Here is a 24,997-nt window from a genome sequence, read left to right as displayed (position 1 = left end):
GACCCATCATAACTGGGCATGGAGAATGAGTCAATTTTAAAAGACCCAGGACCAGCCCTCCAACCTCCAGATGAAGAGAATGTGCAAAAGGAATAGGGCAAGAAAACCATAATTCACAAAGAGTCATGTACCACAATGTCCACGCAGCTCTATTTACAATAGCCAGGACATGGAAGCAACCTAAGTGTCCATCGACAGATGAATGGATAAAGATGTGGCACATATATACAATGGAATATTACTCAGCCATAAAAAGAAACGAAATTGAGTTATTTGTAGTGAGGTGGATGGACCGAGAGACTCATACAGGGTGAAGTAAGTCAGAAAGAGAAAAACAAATACCATATGCTAACACAGATATATGGAATCTAAAAAAAGAAAAAAAAAAGGTTCTGAAGAACCTAGGGGCAGGACAGGAATAAAGATGCAGACGTAGAGAATGGACTTGAGGACACAGGAAGGGGGAAGGGTAAGCTGAGATGAAGTGAGAGAGTGGCATGGACATATATACACTACCAAATGTAAAACAGAAAGCTAGTGGGAAGCAGCCGCATAGCACAGGGAGATCAGCTCGGTGCTTTGTGTCCACCTAGAGGGGTGGGATAGGGAGGGTGGGAGGGAGACGCAAGAGGGAGGAGATATGTGGATATATGTATATGTATAGCTGATTCACTTTTTATACAGCAGAAACTAACACACCATTGTAAAGCAATTATACTCCAATAAAAATGTTTTTAAAAAAAAAGGAATAGGGTAAAGGCAAAAACTCTTACCAGGGAAAACCCAATTTTATCTCAAACTAGCTCACAAACCATTATCTGCCACCCAATCTGCCACTCCTGAGGATGGAAGCAGCAAGAAATAATACATAGTCTTCAAACATTCTAAGAAAGAGTAACCAAGCCCACTGATGGGGGAGCAAGAGGATCTATGCACCCCTCCCTTTTAATACTCGTTCAGCCTTTGTAGGGACAGACTGGATGGCATGTGCAGCAGAGGAAGCAAGAATATATTAGGAGCTGGACAGTCATATTTGTTCTCATCAATTGTTTCCTTAGTGCTATTATTTCTTTTTATTTTCCCCATGCTATCATTCTTCCCTTTATTGCTTATTCTCTATGGCCAATGCCACAGAACTTAATACACACACACACACACACACACGCACACACACACACACACACACATACACATACATACACATATATATACACAGAGGGAGAGAGAGAGAGCACTGCCATTTCTCTTTTACTGTAATCTGAATATAGAGGCTGTCTTGTCAACTCTGTAGAGAATTATTTTTATGGTAACCAGGTAGGGGAGGGAAGATGAGATATGAACATAAGAATGGATCAATTCTCTCTCCATTGTTCGATTCAAAATCTAAAATGTATCTTGACTCCAGGAGGATTAATCATGAGAAGGGCAAAGGCAGATATCAGAAGCTAGCTTTATCTGTCACTTAGGGTCACCCACCCAAAGGAGACTAACCCTGGCTACTGGGATTCACAAAAATGCATGGTATCCCTGGAGTCCACAGTTCTGGGGAATACTTAAGTGAAAGGAGTCCGATTAAAGTAAGCACAACAAAATACAGAGCTGTCATCACAAGCTAGATGGCTTAAAGGTTTTGGCGACAATCTGTTTTTCCTTCTCTCTTCACCTTATTTAGACTAGTAATTCCAAAACTTTTCCTGATGAGAACCTACTTTGATTTTCTTGAAGTTTCATGATCACTAATGAAGGACTGTTAAGTCAAAATCACTGCTGGAATGGGGAGTTCAGTGAGCAGCAACTTTCAAGTCCCTTCCTGTAAGCAGCATGGAGGTGAGCCATGGACAACCTCAGAGCCTGCCAGTCAGTTTAAGAGAGACTGGGCATCCGCCATGAGTAAGGTGCTAGTGTCGGAGCCCACGGCACTTGGCTGCTATGCTTCCACGGGAGGGAGCAGTGGACAGCTTACTAAGTGGGATACAGCAGGGAGATCTAGGTTGTCATACATACTCGAAAGTAGTTCACCTCATTACAGCTTAAAAATGGAACACTTTTGGCTTCAGATGATTCCACTTCTTCCTCAGATCAGACTTGGTGCTGTCAGAAGCAAAGATGTAGCTGATGGATTCATAAGACAGATCCCACACCTGAGACTGGGTCAAATGAAATGTTTCAGCTGCCAGCTGGTACTCTTGAGAAAGGTGTGTTGCAAAAACACCCTTATCATCGGTCTGCCAACATAAGCAAGAAAGTTTCAAAATGAACGAGGAAATGATTTTTTAAAAAACAACAGCTTTCGTTTAGAGTATTTTCCTATTTACCATGCTTCTTTTAAGAATTTAAACAGGGGCCTATAAATATATCCATGCACATCTATGACTGAACAGGCTTGTTTATCCTTTTTAAGAACAAAAAATAAAACACCAGGGCAGTGGCTCTCAACCACGGCTGCATGTTTAGATCACCGAGGGAGCTTTTAAAATGTATCTGTGCCCAGGACTCCCCTCAGATCAATTAAAGCCGAATCGCAAGGGCTGGGTGCTGGGCATCAGTATTGTTGTTTCCCCAGGTACTGTCCAGGACCTTTCCCCGTAGAGCCAAACCAGAGTCACGCTGGCCCTTTGCAGCCTCTCAAGCCCCAATCTCCTCTCACTCCTCCACTTGGGCATCACCCCCAAGGTGTGCAAGGCAGCCAGCTAGGTAGTGAATGTCTGACCTATGGCAACTCAGGGACTAAAGAGGAGCAAAATACCTCACAAGAAAACACCTTACACAGATCACGGCAGGATGGAGCATGCTGTACCAGAATCCAAAATGATGCTGCTTATAAGATGGAACTGTCTGACTTTTGACGTTCGAGGTCAAACAGAGTTCTAGATGAAGGGGGGAAAGGAAGAAGCCTCTTATTAAAAGCAGATTAGTAGACTCATTCACTGTCACCAAGTAGATACATGAGAAATCTTTCCAAACTATGCTAGTTTTCAGTAGTTCATTATTTTACAAAACTGACCTTTCTTACATGTGAAAATTTGTAGTCCAATAAGTGTAGTTGTGTGGGAACTATGTGCTGCAGCTCATGGCAGGGAATTAACATCCCCTTCACAGCCCTGTGCTTCTTTCTCCCTTTCTTTTACCAAAGAAGGAGAGGAAAGAGGGGTGTGATAAGCCAGTTACCATGAAGAAGGCAGGGAAGTATCGTGATAGGGGAGCAGAAGGAATCTTTGAAGGGTTGCTGCACTTCTTCCTGGTCTTACAGTGGGAGCTAAAGTAAAGGTAAGAAAATGGTAGCACTGTCGAGGGTTACAGTATTATAAAAAGCCAAGAGCAGAAATGGACTTCTTCTGTGGCTTCAAAGAAAACCTCTAAACTCCTTTACTCAGACAACCATCCATTCACTGCCTGCTGCAAGTCCATCTTAAGAACGACTTCTATGATTATAAAACTCCTGCCTTGAAAAGCTATGCCCGGCTCCCCAGCCAGAGTAAAATACTTCACCGACTTGACTGATGGCATCTGCTCCCTTGAGTAAGGCGGCTGCAACACAGGGCCACTCAGTCCCAGCAATGGCAAACCCAACCTGCCCCTGCTGAGAGCAGAGCCGGGCCACCACACCAAGTAAGATCACTATGCAAGTGGTTTCCAAGATCCTCTACTTTTGTAGAGGTTTAAAAATTTCCTTAGTAAAAAGAAAAGAAATCTCACCCATTATGAATTGCTGAAAAACTCTATGTTAGTTAAAAAACACACCCACACAGGTGTTACTACAAATTGTTAAATTTGTAAGTTCAGTGAATTCATCATTCAGTAAAGAGGTTTTCAGCCAACTGCTTCTTTCCCTCATCAGAAAGGCCTTCCCGAACTATCCAATCAAAAGTGGTTATCTCATCACTATTCTACCGGCCTGTTTAATTTTCTTCAAAGAACTTAACACTGATATTTTCTTGTGTATTTGCTTACTGTCTCTCTTACCTATGCTAGAATATAAGTTTCTTGAGAAAGAAACATTGTCTGTTTTGTTTACTGCTGTATTCCCAGCAATTTGAATAGTGACTGGAACAGAGTAGGCACTTCATAAGTATTTGTTGTTAAATAAAAATAGCTCCAGGGGGGCTTCCCTGGTTGTCCAGTGGTTAAGAATCTGCCTTCCAATGCAGGGGACGCAGTTGAATCCCTGGTTGGGGAACTAAGATCCCACATGCCGCAGGGCAACTAAACCCATGCGCCACAACTAGAGAAGCCCACGAGTTGCAACGAAGACCCAGCACAGCCAAAATAAATAAATAAATAAAAATAAAAACCCTACAGCTAACATTATACTTAATAGCGACAGACTGAATGCTTTTCCCTAAGATAGGGAACAAGGAGAGATGTCAGCTCTCATCACTCTTATTCTACAAAGTAATGGTGAATAAGTTAAGTTCGGCAATGTCACATAACACATGATAAATATAAAATAATCTACTGTATTTCTCTATACTAGCAATGAAAAATAAAAATAATAAATTAATAAAATAAATTAATTTAAAAAAAAAAGCTCCAGGTATACACATGCAGACAAGCAAGTGTGTGATGGTTAACAGACATATAAAAATATACTTGGAATCTTGCATAAGTCTTAATTTTTAACTAAATGTTACACATTTTCACAACATACGTAAATTGGTTAAAGTCATTCCAAAATACTAGACGACCTTATTCCCTCAATATAATACCTGGTTCCAGGAACTGGGGAATGTGGCAGTGAACAAGACAGATAAGGGCCCTGCTCTCATGGAGCTTATACTCTAATGGGAGCTAAAACTTCCTGTTATTTAATGAGGCTGAGAAAGCATCACTTAACTTCTAAATGATATTTATGTATTTAGAACAGTGCTTCTCTACATATGGGTTGCAACCTGGGGGCTGGGGAGGAAGGGACAGTGAGTTGCCTGGAGGACCTAAAGCCTTAAGCCTTACCGAGCGGTATCTGGTGTTGCCTCACAAAGTCCACCAGATCCAGGGATCCTCCCTCCAAGGAGTTGAGAAATGTGCCGTGCCCGATTCGGTCAGGAAGCAGGTCCAGGAGTACTTGTGTTTCTTTTTTTTGGTTTGGAATCTCAAAAAAAGGGGAAAGAGGGCATCAATAACCTCTTTCAGTGGTTCTTAAAAGTACTTTTTTCTATAGCCAGGTATTTTGTCCCTCTGGGAACGTAATGCAGACATTCTGGGAAGCTGAACCACTTAGACCTTCCAGCTCCCTTCTTTGCCTTTTATCTTCCCACTTATTTCCCAGTATTCTTCTAGATTCATTTTGATGATAGTAACTATGGAGTCAATAGCCTTTTCACACCATTCTCCTTTAAACCTCACAAGAATCATACAAAAGTATTAAGATGAAGAAATCAAAACTCAGAAAAAGTAATTTTCAAAAACAAAATCTCACAACTCTATATGCATATGTGTGTTTTGTGTTGTGTATATGTCTTCATACATATTACAAAAAGGGATAGAAAAAATATATATAAATAACAAAACTGTTAATAGGATCAACTCAGGAGCAGAACTAAGGGGACCTTTCATTTTTTATTTCTTTACTTCTACTTTACACTATTTCTGTACACGTGGATTTTCTTCAGATACATATAACTTTTGTAGTTAAAAATACAAAGCATTTTAAAGAAAAGCTGTCCAGGCTCACAGAGCTAGTGAATGGTGGAGATAAGGGTGAAACCCGGCTCCATCTGACTCCGGGGCCCAGACTCCATCCACATACAGTGCGCTCATGTTCTATCTAACGACAAGGCTAGCTAAGTGCAAACCACAACCACCATGAAAATGTCTGGCTGTGCTCTTCATCTCCTAGATAGCCTAAAAGACAAACGACCATAACATGTTGAAATGAAATGTTTTATATCCAATGGACCAAACAAGAAAAGCCACAGAAATTAAGGTAAAGAGCAGGTTCTGATGCTGTGCACAAAGGCCAGAGGTAACTGGCCTCATACTGGCTGTTCTGTTATCCTGACCAATGACTTCAATCTGGCATCAGTTTGGTCAACTAGAGGGTGTCCTACACAAGAAGGATCTTTTGATCAGAGTGTGGAAACATGGATCCTAGATTTTAAGTTCTGCCACTAGATTACTGACTCTCTGCTTTGTAGACATGAAAAAGAGCCAGTACTGACACGAAGCTCCCATTTTTCCCCTAGTCTTTAAATCATGACCTTAATTCTCAAAATAATCATACGAGGTAAGTAAACTAAGTATTATTTCCTGCATTCAAGAAACAAATACAGGGGCTTCCCTGGTGGCGCAGTGATAAAGAATCCGCCTGCCAATGCAGGGGACATGGGTTTGAGCCCTGGTCCGGGAAGATTCCACGTGCCACAGAGCAACTAAGCCCGTATTCCACAACTACTGAGCCTGTGCTCTAGAGCCCGTGAGCCACAACTACTGAGCCTGCGTGCCACAACTACTGAAGCCCGTGCGCCTAGAGCCCGTGCTCTGCAACAAGAGAAGCCATCAATGAGAAGCCCGTGCACCACAACTAGAGAAAAGCCCGCACACAGCAACAAAGACTCAAGGCAGCCAAAAATAAAAATAAATAATAATAATAAAAAAAAGAAACAAATTCATCAAGTTGTATAATTATGTATAGCTTTTTGTATGTTAAAAAAAAGAAAAAAAAGTAATAGGTAGAAGTACTGAAGTAGAAAGTAAATCCATCTGTAAAATGGGGAAAAGTCCAGGAGAGTCCCTTGGTTGCCTCACAGGGATGTGCTGATTAAGAAAGTGACTGTTCTCCAGCTACTCTCTGTGCATTATCTGCACTGTGCTCATGCTGCCAAGGAGCTGGTGCCACAGGGGCACTTGATCTTCTGCTGAGCCTTATAAAATGATGATGAGCTACTTCCTTTCTTGCCAGTGTACGTGACACATTCAGGTCCCTTCCCTGCAAGGACAGGTGAGACAAACTCATGCTTTTCTCAGTGTCATCTTGCCGCTAACAAGGCTGCTGATATAAATTCATGCATTTTCTCTAGCAAGCTGTCAATTAAGCTGTTTTAAGGACACAACCATAGTGCACGTCAACAGCCAACCCCAGGAACCACAAAAACAAAGGAACAGTAACGTGAGGGACTAAAGCAAGTTATGCCTTCATCATTATAATTTACACAAAAATATTTCTACTTTCTCTTTCTAAAAATGTTTTCCCAAGCCAGGTCTATCTTTAGCCATGTACAAATGATTATTATTTTCCATTAATTATTTTCCATTGTAATCTATCCTCTCCAGCCTAATTTTACAATATTATTTACCTCTGAAAGATGCAATGCCAACTTCAGACCTGATTTTTTAGCTTCTAAAAGAGGTTCCAAGAAGTCTTTTGCTTGTCCTACCTTGAAGACAAAAGTTAAAATGAGGATGTATGAGTACAGGCAAAGTGAAGAACTGGTTACTCTGTCTCAATAAAAAAAGAAATAAAATAATGGCAGAAAAAAAACGGCAGATGGACTTATTTGCACATTTTGTTTATAAAGTATCTATGGTGTGCTAGACATGTTAGAGAATTCAAAGCTGGCACAGACACAGTCCTTGCCCTCAAGAATCTTAAGTATCAGTGAACCTGATGACAATCAGCTAAGCTTGATATAACAGTCACCAAATTTTACTTTTGGAAGGATATCTAGATATCTAAAGCTAAGAAGGAGAACTCACCTGATTCAGGAACCAGCATGATTTGTAAAGAAAGCTTCTATCAAATGGACGGATGAAACAAGGCCAGAACAGCCCAGGTTTTGACAAAGCCGTAAGAACCAGGTTCACAGGACTTTCTATTTCAATGGTTTTCAACTGGGGTGATTCTGCCCTCCAGGGGACATTTGGTAATGTCTACAAACATTTTTGGTTGTCACAACTAAGAGGGTGCTGGTATCTATTGGGTAGAGGCCAGGGATGCTGCTAAACATCTTATAATGTACAGGACACCCTCCTACAACAAAGAATTCTTTGGCCCCAAATGTCAGTAGTGCCACAGCTGAGGCACCCTGCTTGAATCTGACCAAGAAGCTCTAGACCAGCCTTTCTCAACTGGGGCTTCTGTGAGACAATTTAAGCCCTAGCCATAATTAAGCATTAGACATGGATTACATGTTAATAAATTAACTTCTCTAGTAGAATGGTACTAGCTGTGAACCAAAATAAAATAATCATATTGTCATGCAAATCTTTTCCTCTTTTTTTAGGGGGCTTAATTCTTTCACAGAACCCTGTCTGAGAGCAGTTGCTATAGACGTTCTGGTCATCCAGGGCAGGATAGGGCTTCATCCACACAGAGAGTCTGCTGGACCTCTGGAGAAAGCAGGATGCTCCAAGCTAATCCTCATCCCACAAACTGATTCTACCTTTTAGACATAAAATATGTTTTGGAAAAGTAACTTACAGTAGGGTCTCCACTGAGGTCAAGGCCAAGAACTGTATCCTCAGTAGAAAGGAAGAACTCTTCAGCAAGTTTAACAGTCTCCTTGGCTACTGAAGGGCCACCTCTTCTGTCGACTGATATCAAATACCTTTGATACAAGAAAAACACAGTTGAAAATGAGTATTGATTGTGTAGATGAAAAAGACAACTCTTGAGTATGGCCAGAGAGGTATGGCAGGCTACATGGAATACATCTTACTGGAAAAGTACAGCCTGACTAACTTGACATCTTACTTTGCCATAAGGAATGAGACATAAATTACTAAACAGCACCAAATATCTAGTTAGTGTTCAAAGTTCTATCTCCTGTTTTTTTGTTCATGTATTTGTTTTTTACAGTTTGATTCGGAATCCAACTAAGGTCCACACATTGTGTTGGTCAATGTGTCTCAAGTCTCTTTTAATCTATAGCCACTTCCCCCATGCCTCCACCCTCTACCTCACACCTCCCCCCGGCCTCTTTTCTTGAATTTATTTGTTGAAGAAACCACATCATTTTTCCTATAGTTTCCCACATCTGATTTTGCTGATTGAATCCCCATGTTGATAACATATTCTCCTGTCTCTTGTATTTCCTATGAATTGGAAACTGGATCTAGGCTAGAGGCTTAATCAGATCAGATTCAATCTTGAGGCAAGAGGATTTCATAGGTGGTGATAGTTCTTTCATCAGGAGGCTTAGATCCCTTATTTCATTAAGGGTTACAAGACTGGTAATATTCTAATTCTAACATGTATCCAATAGCTGATACAAATTCATTCTTCATACATTACCTGGATTCCTACAAGGAATCAAATACCCAGAGAACCCCTGTTAATATTGTGTAATTTTCCTCCAGCATTTATTAGTTTATCTATTTATTCACAAAATAAAGAAATCTCTCTAGCATATATTTATTTACAAAATCTGGATCAACTATATATAAAATGCAGTCTTTTTTTTTTTCCACTTAACAATTTCCCCTGCCATTAAATGTTAGAAAACAATATAAATCATATGAATATAACATAATGTAATTGTTCTCTGATTGTTGGACATTTTAGGATATTTTCTACTTTTTGTTATAAATAACACTACTGTGAAGAATCTTAACATTAATCAATCTATTTCCTTAGGATACATTTCTAGAACAGAGTTACTGGATCACAGAGGGAAATTATTTTTATAGATCTTAATACCTCTTTAGAGAGGTTTTATTAATTACATATGCTCACCAGCAGTGTGTAAGTTCACAAACACTGGTTAATACTCTTTTTGGGGAGCGGGGTACCTGTTGAAATGGCATTGTAATATTTCGTTTTAAAATTATTTGATTAGTGAAGTTAAATAGTTTTCTATACATTTATTGGCCATTTGTATGTCTTCTTTTCTGAATTCTCTTGTCTTTTGCCTGTATTTTTTTTTAATTGGGGTATTAGTCCAGTTAAGCTTAATTTTGAGAGATTTTATAGCCAGAAACTATACAGTTAGCTTTCTTCCTTTCTTCCTTCAAGGACTTACTGAGCCCTAATTATGTGCCAGCTCTGTTCTAAGTACTGGTGGGGTAGTGGTGAATCAAAAGACAAGGGCCCTGGCCTCACTGCATTTACACTCTAGCGGGTGAGTGTGTGTACACAAATAAAACAAGAAGACTTCTGATCTTGTTAAGAAGAGTGCCATAAAGGAAATAAACGGGGTGACTAGAAGATGTGGGGAGGCACTTTAGATAAGGTGGTCAAGGAAGGCCCCTCTGAGGAAGTGACAGCCACACTGAGACCTGAATAATGAGAAGCCAACCATGCGAGGATACAGTGGAGGTGTGTTCTAGGCAAAAGTAACAGGAAGTACAAAGGTGCTGATGTGGGACAGTCTTGGACTACTTGAGGAACAGAGGGTGGGCCAGTGCGTGATAAGTGACCAGTGGTCCAGATGAGGCTGTTGAAGTAAGAAAGGCAGCCACGTGGGACCTTGCAGGCCATAGTAAGAAGCCTGGATTTTCGCTGAAGAGCCATGGGAAGCCATACTTCACAAGAGCAACAGGACTCAGAACTTTACTGCCACACGAAAAAATTCAGAATTGCATTCTCAACTTTAAACAACAAGGTTCTTGACTCTGTTTTTTATTAAAAGATAAAAATCGATTATTGGTTGATTTATAAAATCCACTATACTCAGGCTCAAAAGAGTAAATTTTTCACATTCTAGTATTTTAAATGGTGACCACTAAGGTACAATGCTTCTTACCTAACATCAATGTCTATGTTTTCTTGTTTGGACTGTTTTATACCCTCAAGTACAGATTCCACATAAGTCTTTTTAGTCATTCCTGGAAAGGACACAAATAAAACATTTTTAAAGAGATCATCAACTACTTCATCCTTCAACATTAGCATCCCTATATGAACAAATACATTTTCATTTTATGTGTGATACGGGTATGGTTAAAGATGAGTTATGGATACATTTTAGTAAATACCATTTATACTTTAATAAAATTGAAAAAAATGAAATACTAGAAAAATGAAATTAAAAAAAAGACATAAAATTCAAGCTTGTTTAAAAATTATTCTCAAATTCAACAAACATAAAGTTACTCTCAGGACTTCCCTGGTGGCGCAGTGGTTCAGAATCCGCCTGACAATGCAGGGGATACGGGTTCGAGCCCTGGTCCGGGAAGATCCCACATGCTGTGGAGCAACTAAGCCCGTGTGCCACAACTACTGAGCCTGTGCTCTAGACCCTGCGAGTCACAACTACTGAAGCCCACGCACCTAGAGCCCGTGCTCCACAACGAGAGAAGCCACTGCAATGAGAAGCCCACACACCGCAATGAAGAGTAGCCCCTGTTCACCGCAACTACAGAAAGCCTGCGCACAGCAACGAAGACCCAACACAGCCAAAAATAAATAAATAAATAATCAATTTAAAAAAAAACAAAAAACCTACACTCACAAATTGCTATAAAAAGTTTAAATGCTTGTTCTAACAAAACAAGAATAACAAAAGCCCTTTTCTGGGAATTCCCTGGTGATCCAGTGGTTAGGACTCCGTGGTTCTACTGCAGGGGGGCATGGATTCGATCCCTGGTTGGGGAACCAAGATCCCCACGTGCGTAGTGTGGCCAGAAAAAAAAAAAGAAGCCCTTTTCTAAGGCCTGTCCTTAAAAACAAAAAATGCCAGAAAATGTTTTCTCTACTAGCAGAATGTTTTCCTGCTTGTCCAGGAAAAAATCCTCTCCCTCAACCCTGCTCAGACTCAGTGTTTCTCATCCAGGGCACTAGAGACGTTCTTTCAAGTTCAGGTGCTCAAGTCCTCCTCTTCTGTGGGTCTCTGAAAAAGCACTCTCCAGAACAACCTCCTCTAAAATACTCTCATACCCCAGTTATAAAATGTTTACTTTTGTTTTGTTTTGTTTTTTGCGGTACGCAGGCCTCTCTCTGTTGTGGCCTCTCCCGCTGCGGAGCCGCGCAGGCCCAGCGGCCATGGCTCACGGGCCCAGCCACTCCGCGGCATGTGGGATCTTCCCGGACCGGGGCACGAACCTGCGTCCCCTGCATCGGCAGGCGGACTCTCAACCACTGTGCCACCAGGGAAGCCCAAAATGTTTATGTTTAGTGGAAAATCTCTAGAAAAAACACAGACGATTATAAAGAAGAAAAATAAAAATAACCTGTAATCCCACCACTCAGAGATAACCACTGGCTGTTTTTCTAAGTGTGTGTATATGTGTAAACATATATAGATAGATAGATAGATAGATAGATAGATAGATAGTTTTGAACAGATGAGATGCTACTAGGTATATATGTATCCTGTTCCTTCATTTAACACTGTATTCTGAGCAAGTCTTCACGTCATTAAAGTGTCTTTGCAAATATTTTTAATGGTTGCCAAATATTCCATTAACTTTTATTTAACTATTCTCCTATTGCTGCATACTTAAGGTGACATTCCCCTTTGAATCTCCATTTGAAGAGTCAACTAGCCCTAATAATTGGCAGGTCTCTTCTTTCCTTCCCTTTCACTATCCTCCTCAGGATACTACAGTTTAAAAATGTGAGATAAGAATCTTCTGCTCAGGGGGAGGAATAAATCGGGAGATTGGGATTGACATATACACACCACTATACGTAAAACAGATAACTAATAAGGACCTACTGTATAGCACAGGGAACTCTACTCAGTACTCTGTAATAACCTGTATGGGAAAAGAATCTAAAAAAGAGTAGATATATGTGTATGTATAACTGATTCACTTTGCTGTACAGCAGAAACTAACACATTATAAATCAACTATACTCCAATATAAATTTAAAAAAAAAAGAATCTTCTGCTTGTCTCATTTCAGCACTTACTTTACTATATGCAGTTTCAAAAATTTTACCCCCTGAATGATGCTGGGCTACACATATCAGGGTGCAAGATGATCTGGTAGGGCCTCTTTAGGTCACAGACAAAGTGCTAAGGAGGACCCAAGGGCACTACAGAATATCTCCTGATGCTGCTCTTATGGAAAGAGGGTCCCAGGAAATTTCTCCAGATCACATCCAGATCCACTCATCTCCATCCAGAGAGGTTTTGCCACATCACAGCTTGCTCCTGGCCTAAGATACCATCAGTCCCTGAGACGTGAGTCAATAACCTTCATTTCAGTGATTGTCATGAAATGTGATTCTGCATCCACTCATTGTCTCACAAGTGCCTTGATGCAGGGAACTCGAACTAGCATTTATTTAAGACAATGTAACTATAAGGAAAAAGTGTTCTCTTCTCAGAGTGAGAAAAATAAGAACAAACAAAATGTTTGCAGGTCTTTTTATTTCCCTTCAACAGACAATACCTGACCTGATTTTTTTAAGTTAAGAATAACTCACTCGGGGCTTCCCTGGTGGCGCAGTGGTTGAGAATCTGCCTGCTAATGCAGGGGACACGGGTTTGTGCCCTGGTCTGGGAAGATCCCACATGCCATGGAGCAACTAGGCCCGTGAGCCACAACTACTGAGCCTGCACGTCTGGAACCTGTACTCCGCAACAAGAGAGGCCGCGATAGTGAGAGGCCTGCACACCGCGATGAAGAGTGGCCCCCACTTGCCACAACCAGAGAAAGCCCTCGCACAGAAACGAAGACCCAACACAGGCAAAAATAAATAAATAAATTTAAAAAAAAAAGAATAACTCACTCATTAATAACATACATCATTAATGTACATCAGAAGATTTGGACCACTGACCCTACTTTTACAATAGTGTAAAAGTAAATACTTCATAGTCTCAACTTGCAAACACATGCATCATCAAAGCACACGAGAAAAAAGATAGACATCTCCTGAGAAGTAGTTAGATTCTACCTGTAGCATTTTCTCTGGGTGTGCTCCTTAGTTCCAGGTACTTGACACCATCATCTGCAAATTCTTTAATGACATCTTTCGTGACCTGATAATAAAGGCAATGTATGCAATATTGATTATGTTAGTGTAAGCGTCCCCATGAAAATGCCACGTGCTACAGCTTTATTTCATGCATTAAGTTTGACTTGCAAGTAGTGTTGGGAGTCTCCCACATGGTGAGGATGACCTGCTTTGTCACACCCCTGGTGGAGGCTGTGACAAAACTACCACATTTCCAATAGCTCCCCTCACCCAGCGCCCATACTCACATGAAATCCAAATCTGGACATCACCCACACCTTTTGTTTCTCTTCTCCCCTTTTAACCATTTCTCTATTTGCTAATGAACAGCAGACTGATAAAACAGAGGCAAAACTAAAACCAGTAAAACCACCTATGAGTGTATACTATTTGAAATTTCATTACATATGGAAATAAACAACTAAAATGATTAGGTAGTACTGATGTACCATTTAAAGTCATGGCTTAAGATTCTTATTCAAGCTATTTAGGGATAAGTTGTATTTTTCAAGAATTTCTTCCGGCAGGGTTAAATTCCCCCCAAAAGTACTTAGGAAGATTCTTCTTAGGCAAAGAAAATGGGTGATAAATTTGAGTAAAACTGTATCCAATCTAGCACAAAACTCAACAATCCAAAAATTACTAAATCACCAAGATAAATGACATCTAACGGCTGAAGGCATGTTTTCCTTCATTGCCATCAACCCTAAAATATACCAAATCTAGAAGAAAAAAGGACCAAGTTAGAAATGCTGTGACAACCAGCCCTAGTTAGTCCTTACAGCTGGTATCCTACTCTTAACCTGCTTTGACCATGTGCACATGGGCACGCAGGTGCAGCGTCCTGGCCAAGGAACAAGGCTGGCTGGTTGCGCAGATGGTGCCTAACTGGGTGGCCCCGCCCGGTGGATTCATTGCAATCCAAGATCTGGGCCTCATCTTTTTTCTTTACACTAAAGCCAAAAAAGGAATTTATTATAATATGAATATAACGGGTGGCTTGGATTCACCAGGAGGTCTGGAGAATCAGCCTCAGAGATTACACAGCTCAGGACAACACAAAAGCATTCAAAATCACGTGACACCCCTGGACCAAGCAAGACACCACTGCTTCCTCCACCACTGAGCATAACCCTGCAGCCTCTGCAGCATCATCACAGGCACTGGACCCCATAGCACTGCTTTCTCAGGAACCCCATGATGCTGCCACTGCCACCACCAGAGCACAGGCCTCATCTTTGCAGGTTGAAGAACTCACATCTTATCATTGCTCCAGAACTAAGCAGACCCAGAGACACCCTAACCCAGCTCACAGGAGACTAACGCAGAAGCCTATTTGTAATGTATGAATTGCGAACGAGGGTGGAAGTGAGGGTGTGAAGCGATCCTATCTACTATCCAGGGCACCCCCTTTCTTGATGGTGAGGTACGTGTGAAACCAAATAGAACAACAGAAGATTGCTGGCAAATACTGATTGAGAGCAATGGGAGGAAGATTTCTCTAGGCCACATTAAGGCCTGTGGAATCATCTCTAGCTCACGTCCAAGAACACTCCCCTAGGGTCCATGTCCGTGTTGGCCAGATTCAGCCCTTTCTGCTCCATGCAGCAACAGGTATCGAGGGCAACTCTTGGCACTTTGGGCTTTCCTCTCCTATGCGCTGGACTGAGAACATCTACTCAAGTACTTTCTTCAGATAGAATCCATCACAATTAAATTTCCGCTTTCTCCAAGAATGGTAAGACTGCACATCTTGAATGAGAAAGAACATGGGCTCTGGAATCGGACAAAATAGTCAATTCTGCCACTTACTCGCAGTGAGTGACCTTGAACAAGTTACACTTAACCTCTTTAGGCCTCAGTTTTTTTCATCTGCAAAAAGGGAACAATAAAAATGCCCACCTCGATAGGGGGAGTGGGAGGGGGATGCAAGAGGGAGGAGATATGGGGATATATGTATATGTATATAGCTGATTCACTTTGTTATAAAGCAGAAACTAACACACCATTGTAAAGCAATTATGCTCCAATAAAGATGTTAAAAAAAAAATGCCCACCTCAGAAAGTCATCTTGAGTATAGTGTCTGGCACATGCAACAGTTAATATTATTTCAGTCACATTTCAATCCTGTCTCTTTGAGATTACACCCAGTCGCCATAACTTGACTGTTAAGTGATCCCCGCTCAGTCCCACATCTGTAAACAATCTCTTGGCTTACTCTCACACATGATTCATTTATTATATGTAAATGTTATTAATTTCACTCTCTGGGGCAACTCACTGTCATCCTCTCGACCACCTACAGGTGTTCGTCTAAGTAGCACTAAGTCAAATGCTACAGAATCTTAATTCCTCGCCTCATTTTAATAAAGCTTTTTACCAACTTTGGAAGGAATGAAACAATGAGCATGGCATATGATACCCATGGAGCTCTCAGAATCTAAAATTTTATCAGGTTTGCTCTGTTACACTCAACAGCAGAAAGTGAGACAGAGCCTCCTGTGGTGGACGTTCCTAGCAGGGTTCAGTGGTACCTGTTGAGTGGCTGATTAGACAATGCTCCCTTGGGTTCCTATAAATCCCTGTGCATGTCTGTAACACAGAGCTTACCTCATGATGTTGGATTTATCCTCTTATGGGACTGTCTTTCCAGCCTGACTATAGATTCCTGAGGGGCAGGGACCATGCTGATCTATCTTTATATCTCCCAGTCTTTAGCAGGGTGCTTGGAACATTGTGGGCACTCAGTCAACTTTTGTTGAACTAAACTTTTAGAGTTAACACTCCTCCAAAAGGTGATTAATTTACTTAATAACTACCATGAGGATCCGTGTCAGCCAAGGAGGAAAATTCTTTCTTGACCAGTCAAAAGTCACCTCTCCAGAAACGCAGGTTACATTTCTTACTTTGCATTTTTTCTAAGGGTTAAGAACACTGATAGGATTCTGCTTCTCTCCAATTACAAAGAGAATATTTAAAAATGCCAACCTGGTCAGATCAATATACAGAAGCCAGTCTGCCATATCAGACTGTAGTATCACAGAGCTTCAGCTAAGGCAACACAGTGGAGTCCTCTAGCTCTTCATCCCCAGAGGGAAGGCACAATTTCCCTAGGGATTAATCATTCAATCTGTAAGCACCTCTTGAACTTCTTCATTCTCTATAATGTCCACCCAGGGGCAGTTCAAAGTATCCCAAGCAATACATGTAAAGTCTGTGGTCAGATATTTCATATATATATATGTAAAACAGGACAAGATTTTCTCCTCCACATTGTCCACTACCTAACAGAAGATTCTGATCTTGATTCTTTCCTCATATCTTTTATAATGAACATATCTTTTGATATTAGCTCGTAGACAAATGTCTTACACTATGTTTTAAAAGAGTTACCATAAAAAAAGCAGAAAACATTTTTCATCAGATTCTTGATGACAGCAAAAGGTCACATGCAACAACAGAAGGGCATCAATTACTTACTAATTTTTAAACCAGTCTAAAAATTACTTCATTTCTCACCATTAGAATATCTTCAGGGCCAGTAGTAAGCTGGTGAATAATTTGAAACATCTGGAAACATCTGCAACATGAAAAGTTTTAACGTACTTTAGTCAGCAAAAACTTCACTAAATTAACTGATTTTAGGCTAATAGTAATCATATATTTATAAAGAACTAGAGAATAGGTTTTTCAAAAATTACATTGATCTGGAGGGATAATCAAATGACTGAAAATCATACATTACTTTTAAGTGGGAAGTAACAGTTTCCCTTCTCCACCCCCAACCCCTACCCCAAGTGGTAGCAGGAAACTGGGGGAAAAAACCAACAAGTCTATATTTTCAAGTCTAAAGAATATTACAATATAGTGTAACTTCACAAACAATACAAATCACTAAAAATACTATCAACAGTCTGACAGTCGGAAAAAATGCTATAAGTCAAGTTATACTCTCCATACCAGACGGCTACCCTATTCCTTTAACTACAAAAATCTGAATCCTTACATACTATTTACAATCGCAAAATAGAGAAAAAAAGAAGTATGTCCACAATCTCCCCAAACTCACTCTTCTAAAGTTCTTTTCTTTCCCTTGTCAATCATAGTCATCTGATAGTGGATTTTAAGACCTGGCTTCTTGGCTATTAACTTCTTTATGGTATTGGAACTAATGGATCCATTCAAGTGGGCATGAAGTTCCTAAAATAAGAATACAATCAGTAAAAACTTCTCAAGTCCACTAGATTCATAGCATCATACCAGGTGCTTGATGTCTGTAGTCTGTACTAGGCAAACTGCCTACTAGATGTAGCTATATAACTTTTAAAATATACAGAGTTTGCAAATTCTACTTATAAAATGTACTTGTCTTTTGTGAAAAGAAACAACACAGAAGTCATTATAATTAACAACACTCCAGATTCCCTGGTTGAATTCTCACCACTTTAGGTAATTCTGAGTAAAAGGTTGTCTTCCATGGCTGTTGTTCTTCTGCCTCCATCATGATTTAGCAGAATAGCAAGGTCTTTCTCCAAACACTTATTCTTGGCATGAACAATACAATGTGGTTCAGTCAGTAAGTTCTGTGGTCTTGAATTTCCTTCAGATTGCTTCACGTCCACCCATTTTGATAAGATAAACAGTATGCATGGTTCTGGGCTCAGCTTCACCTATTTAAATGAATGTGAACATTTTCAGATGTTGATGCAAAAGCAAAGAAACAGGTTTTGTTAATTTATTCCTCTATAGACAAAATCTACTCCAAAGCTAACTTAAGTGAGCCAACAACCTGAACAAGAAATAAGAAAAGCCCTCAAGCTGGTAAGAGGTGAATTAAAATCTGAAATTTAGTAGGGTATATTCCTTTACCTATTAGCACTTTCTATAAAACTACTTCTAAAACTAGAAATTTATAAGACCTATTTTGGGTCCAAAAGTTTACATTTTTGAACTATTTAAAATATATAAAGGAAGAGGCATTGGAGTCAGATGGACCTAGGTTAATTCTTTTACCAGTTCTGCTCTTAAGTAGCTGTGTGGCCTTAGTCACTTTTAACCCCATGGCTTCAGTTTCTTTATTCGTAAAAATGGGATAAAAATGCAGAGTAGCTGTGAGGATTAATAAAGTACTTTAAATTCCCCTCTTCTATGTTCCCACATAATCCAGTGACTACCTTTAACTCAGTACTTTATCACACTGTATCTCAATCACTGATTTACTTGTCTTTCTTCCTCACCAGACTATATAAACTTCCTAACAGGGACTATGGCTTATACTACCTCTCTAGCACCCGATAGGGATAGAGTAGGATAGAGTAGGAACAGTTACTTTAAAAATCCCACTAAAGGATTAAAGACAGAAAGGGAATTTCAAGGGAGTCTGGGAGACTGTTGTAAACTAACGACCACTTAAAAGAAGAATCCAGTAACCTAGCAACAATCTACTCTACCTTGAAGGAAGAACAGGTGCACATCAGACGCACTCAAGCCACAAACCCTGATAGTTAAAACACAAGACAGTAGATACCGGTCTGAATCTTGTTACATGAAGTCAGGGAGTTAATAGTCCTTGAAGAGTAGCATTTCTTTGTGTAGCCAAGACAGAAATACAGGGAAACAAACTAGGTGAAAGGGGACATTATACTGAAACCTGAGATGAATTACCATATTTTAGTATATGTTACCACCTTTTTGCTAATATACATATGATTTAAATAGCAGCATGACAGTCCTGGTTAAACCCTTCAGGGCCAAAGGAGGAAATAATGACGTAAGCCTTGACGTCTGCCCAAGAATGAGGAAGAAGGTGGTCTTCTTCCCCTCTCCAATTTTCTTTTGTTTATAAAAATGAAGCCTTCTCAGTCCTGGGGCAGAGCCTTCTCCCCTGCCCGCTTGAATTTCTTACAAGCATCCCATGCTAATAAACTCACTCTTTGGGAATTCCCTGGCAGTCCAGTGGTTAGGACTCGGCGCTTCCACTGCACGGGGCTCAGGTCTGATCCCTGGTGGGGGAATTAAGATCCCACACGCCGTGCAGGCACAGCCTAAAAATAAAAAAGTAAACTCACTCTTTGTCACTTTCCCTCTCAATGAATTCTTTCTGCGCCAAGACAAAAGTACCTGAGTTTCAGTAAGTCCTGACACCAGGAGAGCGGTTTCAATTAAAAGACAGCGGGAACTACTGAGCCCGTACGCCACAACTACTGAAGCCTAGAGCCCGTGCTCCGCAACAAGAGAAGCCACCGCAATGAGAAGCCCGCACACCGCAACGAAGAGTAGCCCCGGCTCACTGCAACTAGACAGAGCCCACGCACAGCAACAAAGACACAACGCAGCCAAAAATTAAAAAAAAATTTTTTTTAAAGACACTGGTTTCAAGTCCCTCCTAAGTCAGGGATCATGGGTTCAAGTCCCAATCTGAGGTGCAGGTGGGTTCGAGCCCCAGCCCGTGGGTTTGAGTCCCACCCGAGAAGGAGTGCAGTTTCACACCTAACACAGTGCCCAGCATTTTGTAGGTGATAAATAAATCCTGATTTCCCTTTACCTCTGAAGGTGGCTTATAAATTAAGACAAAATTCCAAGTGAAATTCAGTGATTTTCAAAGTATGGTCCTCAGATATTAATGATGATGATGTTGATAAGAATAGCAGTTTCCATTCAGAGCCTACCAATTAAGTGGCAAGCACTTTTAATAATATTATCTATAACCCTCCCCATAAGCTTGTAAAATAAATATTTTCACCACATTAAAAATCACTAAATTGATACTGAGAGGGTTAAATAAGTTACCAAGATATTAAAATGGGCAATTAAGAAAATAGTTTGTACAGATCTAGACAGAGCCATAGAAATCCACAGAAAGGCTAACCCAGTATGAGATAAATTTCAATAGAATTTCAATAAAATGCCGTAGTAAGTGCTTAATAGTAACAAATGAAAAAGATAGACTATTTAATCAATATGTTTAATATGTCTACTGAAGTACATAAGAGATGTCATTAACACAGAAAAACATACCTTGACATAGTAAAGTCAATTTGTCATAAATTGACCTATAAAGTAAATGTTAATCAAAATATTCCCAAAATTATTCCTTAGAAATTGATTTTTAAAGTTCATGTGGAAGACTTAACTTGTAAAATTATTCAGAAAAAAATATGAAGCTCAGAAGAATACCCAATATGGGTGAAGGTGAGAGTAAGAGTTCTGGTGGGAGCAGAACTTGGTATGATATTTTTGGAAGGTACTTTGGCAACACACACACACACACACACACACACACAAACCCACATACTTTTTGACCCAATAATTATACTTTTAGGAATTTATCCTGTATCTTATAGGATACGTACAAATACACTTCTTGTAGCATTATTTATAATAGCAAAAAATTGGAAACAACCTACATGCCCATCAGTAGGGTACCGGTTAAATTAATTGTATATCCATCCAACTGAATATCTATGACTATATGGAAAGACTTCTATAATATAGTGTTATTTCCAAAAAGTAAGTTGCAAAAAAACATTGTTCACAAAGATGACATTTATAAACAAAGCATGTGTGTATACACACACACACTCTTATTTATATATATCTTTATTCCTAAAATAGGTATGAAAGGATACATAGAAAACTGTTCGCACTAGAAAGTGGGTTGGAAGCGGCAAAGGTCAAGGGACAGAATTTTATTTTTACTTACCTTATAAAGTTTTGCGCAATTTGAAGGTATTACAACTTGCATGTAATACCTGATTACTTTTTGAAATAATTTTAATAAATTAAAATTTAAGTAATAAATTTCGGTAATTAATTCACTTATTACTTTAATAAATCCATTAAAATAAATAATTAATTAATTTTACAGAATTGTTCATAAAATAATTAAATAACTTTTTAGAAACCTTGCAAAACAGCTTCATTAATATGAATTACGAGAGGGAAGAACTTTTACCTTTAGACAACAGAATGACAGCCTGAAAAAGAATTTAGGACATTTTACATAGCAGGCTGTTAACAAATGTTACAGATGGCTAAATTTTCGTATAAATTTTCAGTCCTACTCTAGGATCCTGACCTGATTTTGTGGCACATTTCAAACCACCTCCAGATTGCCCCTTAACTAGTTATGAGTAAATTTACTGACCCAATAGTTACAATGTTAACCTATGGAAATTTGAAAGCCACCAAAGCAAGCACAGTTTTTACACATTTTTAAAAGTTGTTTCACTGATCATTACCTAAGCTATTGCTATCAACAATTCCATGCCCTGCCAGATTCAGTCTGCCTGGGCTGGCTTTGGCATGGATTAGAAGCAGGTGGGGTGGGAGTGATGTGCCAAACGGCAACACATTGAGATAAGATCTTTCTACATTTGTACTAATATTTCATCAAGTTAGAGCAGGGCCAGAACCAGGTCTCCTGTTCTCCTGGAGCAGGGGTCCCCAACCCCCAGGCCACGGACCGGTATTGGTCCCTGGCCTGTTAGGAACCGGGCCGCACAGCAGGAGGTGAACGGTGGGTAAGCAAGCGACGCTTCATCTGTATTTACAGCCGCTCCCCATCGCTCGCATTACAGCCTGAGCTCCGCCTCCTGTCAGCATTATGGTGAGTATAATTATTTCATTATATATTACAATGTAATAATAATAGAAATAAAGTGCACAATAAATGTAATGCGCTTGAATCATCCGAAACCATCCCAACCCCCAACCCCGTGGAAAAATCGTCTTCCACAAAACCGGTCCCTGGTGCCAAAAAGGTTGGGGACCACTGTCCTAGAGAACTTTTTTCCTCCCCGCCCTCCACCCCCACCCCCAAAAGGGAACTCAGGATAATAAAAACACTTGTTACTATTTATTAAGCACTTAGTATGAGCCAGGCATTCTGCTAAATGTCTTGGATGGTAATTTTACTTGATTCTCATAATAACCCATGAGGTATTACTGTCTCATTTTACATAAGAAAATATAGATTTTTAACAAATAACCAGAAAACAACTGTAAGGCACCCAAATCACAAATTTTGCTCCATTCTCTTTCTTCTTGAATCACTTTTCTTGATCTGTTCTTTACCAAAAAAAGTAGTATTTCTAATATATCATGTACATTTTACTAACTTGTCATATAAAAATTCATTTCTGGGGTTCCCTGGTGGCGCAGTGGTTGAGGGTCCGCCTGCCGATGCAGAGGACACGGGTTCGTGCCCCGGTCCGGGAAGATCCCACATGCCGCGGAGTGGCTGGGCCCGTGAGCCATGGCCACTGAGCCTGCGCGTCCGAAGCCTGTGCTCCACAACGGGAGAGGCCACAACAGTGAGAGGCCCGCGTAGCGCAAACAAACAAACAAAGAAAAAAAATTCATTTCTACAGCACAGTATATTTTTTTTCAAAGTCCTACAACTTTTTTTTCTCTTTGACCCTCGATAAACCCTGAAACACCACACAAAGCAGCACTTAATCCCCTCATTTTAGAAATGACTATCTCAAAGTCCAGCAAGCTCAGGAAAGTCCTTCTCCCATTCCAATTCCAAACTCCTCAAGCGTTCCATAGACCCAGCTGCCTTAGGCTGAACTTTACAACTCAGTCACTACCTTTATAGAGACAACGAAAGCCTTCAGACACGAATTCCCTCTATTTCTCTCTGCTTCCCTCACACTTAAATTTATCTTTATCTATACCCCTTCTTCCCTCATGAATCAGAGAAAGAGGATTCATTCTCTTGTCCCCAAGACTAATTTGTGCCCAGGATCCCATTCCTTCCTATCTATTCCAAGTCATTACTCCACTAATCTTCTCACTTTTCTGTTCATCAACCTCTCTCTCTCCAGTTGCTAATTTCCCTCAGGGAACCACCAGGTAAGTACAGTACTTGCTTCCACCTTAAAAAAATAAAAATAAACTTTCTTTTATCCCCCATTCCTCTTTAACTACTGCCCTGTCTCTTCTTTCCTTCTGAGCTAAACTTGAGCTGCCTCCATTTACTTATCTCCCATTCATTATAACATGGATTCTGCCCTTACTACTCCACAGAAATTGCTCTCCCTAAAGTCATTAAGAGCTCTTAAACACCACATCTAAATGACACAGTTGTATCCAAATCCAAACTGGCTGGACTCCAAAACTCATGCCCTTCACCATTATACTATGCTGCTTCAAGGTAACCATACTTATAGTCATCCTGATTTCCTTCTCCATCTCAGTCACCAAATCCCAATTAATAAGTTACAAATCCTGTAAATATCTCTGCAAGCGATTTCCTACGGGTGACGACTCCCAAATACTCAAATTAGAAACTCGATTATTTTAAACCTCCAAGACTCAGACCGTATCAGAGGGAAAAATCACCTCTCTTCCATGATTCCCTCTTCCACAGACATTCAACTTTGTCTTAGAAAGCAGAACTTTGAACGTGGAGGGGAATGTCATTTTACAGCTGAGAAACAAGAGGCTGAGTGGTTTACTTATTGTCAGCTTAGCACAGAGCCGGGAATACAAGGGAATCAATAGTGTACATCTGTGGGGAAACATTGATTGGGTGAGTCACAACTTCTGTAAAGGTTTCTTCATTTTGCACCTGGCCTCACTGGCTTGTTTTCAGATTTAAATGGGATCTCTTAGTAAGCACTCGTAGTTAGCATCCGAGGAGCGACCCCTTCTCCTTGCCCACCAAAGTCAGTGGTTCTAACCCTGCTTTGCCCCTACCAGACACTCAATGCAGACCATACCGTCCAAGGAGCTCTGGTTGTCAGTCCCCACAGACTCACCTCTTAAAGATTTTTGTCAGCAGTTGAGTCAACTTATGACAGCTTAAATTTTCACTTCAGACAGGAAGGCTTGTAGGAAAGTGATAACCCGCGCTTCCCTGACACAGTCCACGTGTCCACAATAAGCCGCAGCCGTCAGTCTTGCCGCGAAACTGCAGTCCCAGAGAATCAAAGAAATGTCAATCACAGCCGAATGTCAGCACCAGCTGCACCCTCCTCAATACTGATTGGCGAGGTGCGCTCTTCCCGGAAGTGACGCACACCTGTCCAAGGAAGAGGCGTCACGGAGCGGGGTGCGGGGGGGGTGTGATTTTTCCGTACAGAGTCCGCGAGGTGGCTACTGGGAAACGAAAAGGTAGCTCACCACCGGGACGGACCGTCGCTCCT

At 40.4% G+C, this 24,997-nt stretch overlaps 1 protein-coding gene across 4 annotated transcripts; it reads right to left on the bottom strand.

Moving 5' to 3' along the window:
• Positions 1-195: 195 nt before the first annotated feature.
• Positions 196-24,991, bottom strand: MAPDA (N6-Methyl-AMP deaminase). 4 transcript variants are annotated; one of them, XM_060005110.1, is made up of 12 exons: positions 24,611-24,985; positions 19,775-19,888; positions 18,286-18,514; positions 17,914-18,044; positions 17,364-17,424; positions 13,784-13,868; positions 10,680-10,761; positions 8,417-8,543; positions 7,293-7,373; positions 4,951-5,089; positions 2,767-2,867; positions 199-2,225 (listed from the first exon to the last, which is right to left on the bottom strand). In XM_060005110.1, exons 3-12 carry the CDS (start codon positions 18,346-18,348, stop codon positions 2,031-2,033), a joined length of 1,065 nt encoding a protein of 354 aa, XP_059861093.1. In that variant the 5' UTR covers positions 18,349-18,514; positions 19,775-19,888; positions 24,611-24,985; the 3' UTR covers positions 199-2,030. The 4 variants fall into 4 exon arrangements, with proteins under 4 accessions (XP_059861094.1, XP_059861093.1, XP_059861092.1 ...); XM_060005111.2 differs by lacking the exon at positions 19,775-19,888 and having other exon boundaries at positions 196-2,225; positions 2,747-2,867; positions 24,611-24,991; XM_060005109.1 differs by lacking the exon at positions 19,775-19,888.
• Between the last annotated feature and the right edge of the window lie 6 nt (positions 24,992-24,997).

Source organism: Delphinus delphis, chromosome 2, assembly GCF_949987515.2.
Source record: "Delphinus delphis chromosome 2, mDelDel1.2, whole genome shotgun sequence".
Lineage (NCBI taxonomy): Eukaryota > Metazoa > Chordata > Mammalia > Artiodactyla > Delphinidae > Delphinus > Delphinus delphis.
Note: the sequence above shows the minus strand (reverse complement) of the source record. Positions and strands in the feature narration are given on the sequence as shown.

Excerpts from the sequence above, each read along its gene's own strand:
- MAPDA (XM_060005110.1), bottom strand. The coding sequence starts at position 18,348 with ATGATGGAGGCAGAAGAACAACAGCCATGGAAGACAACCTTTTACTCA. Across the intron at positions 8,544-10,679 it reads AACATAGACATTGATGTTAG|GTATTTGATATCAGTCGACA; the intron begins GTAAGAAGCATT and ends CTTGTATCAAAG. Across the intron at positions 2,868-4,950 it reads GCAACACCAGATACCGCTCG|AACTCTGTTTGACCTCGAAC; the intron begins GTAAGGCTTAAG and ends CCCTTCATCTAG.